Source organism: Perissodus microlepis, chromosome 2, assembly GCF_051167445.1.
Source record: "Perissodus microlepis isolate ML-2025 ecotype Zambia chromosome 2, ASM5116744v1, whole genome shotgun sequence".
Classification (NCBI taxonomy): Eukaryota; Metazoa; Chordata; class Actinopteri; order Cichliformes; family Cichlidae; genus Perissodus; species Perissodus microlepis.
In genome coordinates this window covers 15,219,703-15,224,376 of record NC_140462.1, presented here as the reverse complement: position 1 = coordinate 15,224,376, position 4,674 = coordinate 15,219,703, and the positions used below count along the sequence as shown (strand labels likewise).

At 44.9% G+C, this 4,674-nt stretch overlaps 1 protein-coding gene across 1 annotated transcript; it reads right to left on the bottom strand.

Moving 5' to 3' along the window:
• Window positions 1-293: 293 nt before the first annotated feature.
• Window positions 294-3,907, bottom strand: prss23 (serine protease 23). Its single transcript, XM_084949401.1, has 2 exons — window positions 3,628-3,907; window positions 294-1,938 (listed from the first exon to the last, which is right to left on the bottom strand). Exon 2 carries the CDS (start codon window positions 1,919-1,921, stop codon window positions 818-820), a length of 1,104 nt encoding a protein of 367 aa, XP_084805527.1. The 5' UTR covers window positions 1,922-1,938; window positions 3,628-3,907; the 3' UTR covers window positions 294-817.
• Window positions 3,908-4,674: the final 767 nt, after the last annotated feature.

Below are 4,674 nucleotides of genomic sequence, written 5' to 3'. Positions count from 1 at the left end.
GCTAGAAAGTGCTTAAAAGCATAGACTAAAACAAATAAATGTGTGAGTGAATGTGGTTTGTAGTATAGAGTGCTTTGGTATGAGAACCGTCCAAAATGCACACCGCCTTCATTTTGCAAAGCCCGTCAGACAGGTTTGAGCCTCCGCTTGAGGCACGGCCTCTTCTGTTTTGCAGTTCTGCAGACTCCTCTAATTGGATCATCACTCCTCCACAGCGGCAGCAGGTGTTATGACCACAGGAGGGCAGCACAGCACCACTCCTGAACCAGAGTCAAGACTATGGACACGCACAGTTATAAATCTCTGTTTATTAAAATATACCAAGCATTTTTTTAAAAAATAAAATAAAGTCAAAACTCTGTGTTTCCAGTCCGGACCAAGAACAGCAAACGGTCTCCGCTCTCAAGATACCAAAAACCAAGTCCCCAAAGCCAGAGCAGGAAAGTTGCAAATACAGCCTTGGTCGATTACATTTATCCACAGTAGGAAAATAATGTGCAGCTACTGACACACACATGAGTTACAGTGTTTTTTCCCCCTCTTGTTAAAAGTGGCTTCTGTTAATGCTGTGGAAACACTGACTTATTAATCTGACTGCGAGTGAAAACATATTAAAAGATGCCGTTCTGATGATCTCACAGGCTGGTTTATTTAATAGGCCCAGAGGTTACAGGGAGCAAATTAAAGGCAGGAGAGAAATAACTCAGTGTTGAAATGGATCAGATATTTGACCCTGTGTGTGTGTTTTTTTTTAAGTCATTTTGATCTTTATTGTGTTTTTCGTGCTCTGCTTTAAACCTCCTGCCTTTGGTCTTTCTCAGTCCTGGACACAGTCTAGCCGGTTTCCATGAACCCAGTAACAGATCTGAGCGAACTTTAAAGGAGTGATGCGCACGGCCACATTGTAATCCCGGTTCTCGCCATCTATCTCCAGCCACTGGTGTCCAGAGAAGATGCCGATGACCTTCCTTTCCCAGCGCTCTAAGTTGTTGTCCCACACTCGGCCGTATACTCCAGAGCCACTGGCTCCAGGTCGGGCATCGCAGTGCTGATATATCAGGTCATTGGACTCTTCTTCCACGGGACAAAACCTGTACACGAGCTGCCCGGGCCTGTCGCTGTCGAAACCGGAAAAGTGGATGCGGTGGCCTGCCAGATCGTCAGAGGACGGAGCCACAGAGAGGCGCATGAAGGGACGACGGTGAGGCCAACGCAGCTCCAGCAGGGCATAATCGAACTCCATGCTAACCTCCTGAGGACCCTGGATCCAGCCCTTTGGCACACGGGTGCGTCTCACCCGCACCCAGTGGACCAGAGGCTTCTTGGCAGAAGTGAAGTGTGTTTTTGTGCCGTTGATAGATGGAGGGATCAGGAAGCCCACCCTGAGCCTTCGCGCCCCATTGACATAATCCTTCCCATCGTGCACACAGTGTGCAGCTGTAAGGACGTGCCGCTGAGACACGAGAACGCCGGTGCAGCCGGTGGAGATCCGCACAGCTGTGGAAAAGGGGTAATCCAGCAGGAAGTTGTCACCTTGTATGTTAAAGCGGCCATCCGCTCCATAGATCTGCCGTCTCACACGCCTGGGCTTCACTCTCCGGGGCGAAGGGTGAGCTCCTCCGAACTCTGCGTCATCCTCCACATCTACCGTGGTGAGAGTGCGCGAGCCGTCGGCGTACAGGGTCTCGAATGCCAGTTTCTCCGTGAGCTGCTCTTCCTGCTCTCCTCTGTGGAAGCAACTTGTGTTGCAGCGAGTGGTGAAATCCAGCTGAGCGTGAGCACTGAAGCGGGAGCGGGCGAGAGGCGTCGGAGCGTGAGGGACCAGCGTGGGGACGTGGGCTGGAGGAGGGTGGAGGAGAGAGAAGGTGAGGGGGAGCTGAAGAAGCAGGTGAGTCAGGAGGGAGCTCCCGGACGGCGTCATCGTGGTGATGGAAAACACTGAAAGGACACAGAAAATGATCAGGCATCTCTGAGATCGCATGGATTCCTACACGTTTGCCAGGAACGACAAATGTGGAAAACATTCCCAAACAAGATGCCCCAGAAATACACAAACTCTAATCCCTTCATAAATCTGCACTTGTTTTCAGATGATTATTGATTGTAAATCACACCACAAGTGAGGTCAGCTTAGAAAGTTTTATGTTGCAACGCAGGCCTGAACTTCATGTGGTGTGGAGAGGCAACAATGAACCTCTTGTTCCTTCAATATAGATTACCAGGAAAATGGGATTTCAGCCCAGTGGCAGCAGAGACGTGGTTTAATGTATGACAAATTACAAAGCAAAGTCAGTGAAAGAGTCAGAAAAAAAAGCTCTAAAAAACTCAAGTTTGTTAAACTTCTTTAACAAACTTGAGAGTTTTTAAAGGCACTCGGATATAAGGAGGTATTTTTCATTAAACATTAACTATGTTACAGCGTACACAAGGCTTCGGGCTTTCAGGGCAGATTAGCAGGGATAAGCAGACACTTGATCCCCTTTAAAGACTGTGGATCCCCAGGCACTCATGGCACGAAAAGAGCAGGTGTGTAAAAAAAGTGAAAAGGCTACAAGTCCAGGCAGGGCAGCAGAACAGAGCATTACTCCTAACTAAAGACAGGGTGGGGCCTGTCCACACACCTATGAGCTTCCCCATAAAGCACTGTAACGGAGGTAGAGCTGCAGCAAAGGGGTCCTGTAAGCTGGGAAAGTACAAATATCCTTCCATGGCAGCTGTGAGGACATTCAAAGTGGTAACAGCCTGGGAAAACGTGTAATCCATGTTTTAGGATGTAAAATAAATGAAATAATTGTCTTTTCACAGCCTTTTGTTTAATGTTGAATGTTTTAGAGAACTATTTTGATTGAAAATAAATAAAGATGAAAACACAGGAAAAGACACATTAATCTGGAGGAAAGATGGTGGGAAAGATGTGGCTTTGTGGCCACTGCAGTAACCTGAGATCATGGTGTGTCTTTGAGCAGACCAAGTGCAAACAGTTTTTGTATCGCATATCAAAGTCTAGCCCTTACAGGAAGTGAGTCCTGATGTTTGGATTTGTTTTTACTTATTTTGGTAAGCAGTTAGGATAAGATAAAGAAATGGCTGTGTCCTACATTACAAACAATTCATTTCCTTTTTTTACACTTAAAATATATTTATAGAGCTGTTATATCATATTTGTTGCCCTTTCTGCTGACCCCAGGTCTTTCCAGAAAAGAAGATTTTTAATCTCAATGAGATTTTTTAAAGCATATATAAAAATCACCTTGCCTTGATTTCAGCTTTTACCTTGTTCCTGAAATGTCTGGTTATCATTCGTGAGAGACTTGTTTAGCCAATTATAGGTCAACAAGTCATTCAGAACAGTTTAAATATCTACAATCATCCAAGGAAAGTATCTAAAACCCTGCATAAAACTTCCCGATCAGCATCTGATCTAGTCCATATAGATCATATGCTGCAGTGAGATGGACCGTAGCTCAAAGTTTGCTTAAAAAACTTCTTTCATCTTTCAACCACCTCATTCAGGAAATTGTTCACGTACAAAAATAATTCGTAAATGTGAATGTAACTCGATTTTAGCGCTTTATGTATCCCAGTAGAGACACAGCAGCAGTTCCCAGCCAAGCCTCCCATTATTACCTCCTGATTAGAGATCGATAGTCCGTGTTTACATCCCAGTCAAGTTCTCCTCCCCATCAGACGACTCCTTCGGGATCATTTCCCCAGGTTGTCCTCCACCTCTGCGCTGACAGGTTAGCTACTTTCTCCCACCTCCGACAGGTAAATCTCATAGGCTCTTTTACAGCGCGTGCACATGCAGCTCCAGGTGTGGAGCGAGTCTCGGGGCGTGCCGTGAAACCTGCTCTGCTCAGCCTGAGCGCCACAAATAAAACCTCGAGCCTGAAAACAAGTGTTTTCTCTTCATGCACCGGCCGGCCTCGCGGTCCTAGTGCCCGTTAACTTCCCGCCTGCCAGGGTGCCGAGGGGCAGCACGCGGTGTAGTTTTACAGGTTTAATCATAAGACAAAGTTAAACGGAATTTTTGAATGAATGGCGAATGGTACTGGTTTTAAATGGTTCATAAAGTTTTCCTTAAATGTCAAATCACAAATCATCTTTCTACTGAATGTTCCTCAGGCTGCCCAAACATTTCAGTTTAAAGCAAGAAAGTTTCAGTTCAATTCTATTTCATTCAATTTTAGCTATATAACACCAAATCACAACAACAGTTGCCTCAAGGTGCTTCATATTGTAAGGTAAAGACCCTACAATAATACAGCAAAGACCCCAAAAATCAAACAACTCCCTTTGAGCAAGCAGTATATATTGGCGACAGTACATATTGTAAATCTCCTAAGGCTTTCAGTTCTGGTCAGAGATTTGCATGCACTCATTGTGTTTGTGAATGTCACGGTAATTTGGGGCTTTTTACAGCATGCATCTTTAATGACTCTAAAAAACAATGTGTGCATAAGTTTACGTTTATTTTAGATTGTGTCTCATTCACACAGGGTCACATATATACATACAATAATTTAAATCTTTTAAGTGGTGCAGAAGGTTCTACAATATCTCTAAACTTGACAAGGCAGAGTCCTGTTAGAGTCTCATTGGTGATCATGATTGAAAACAACTGATAACTTCTCTTTGCCAGCATGAAAAGGGATTTGTTTGACAGCACTCATT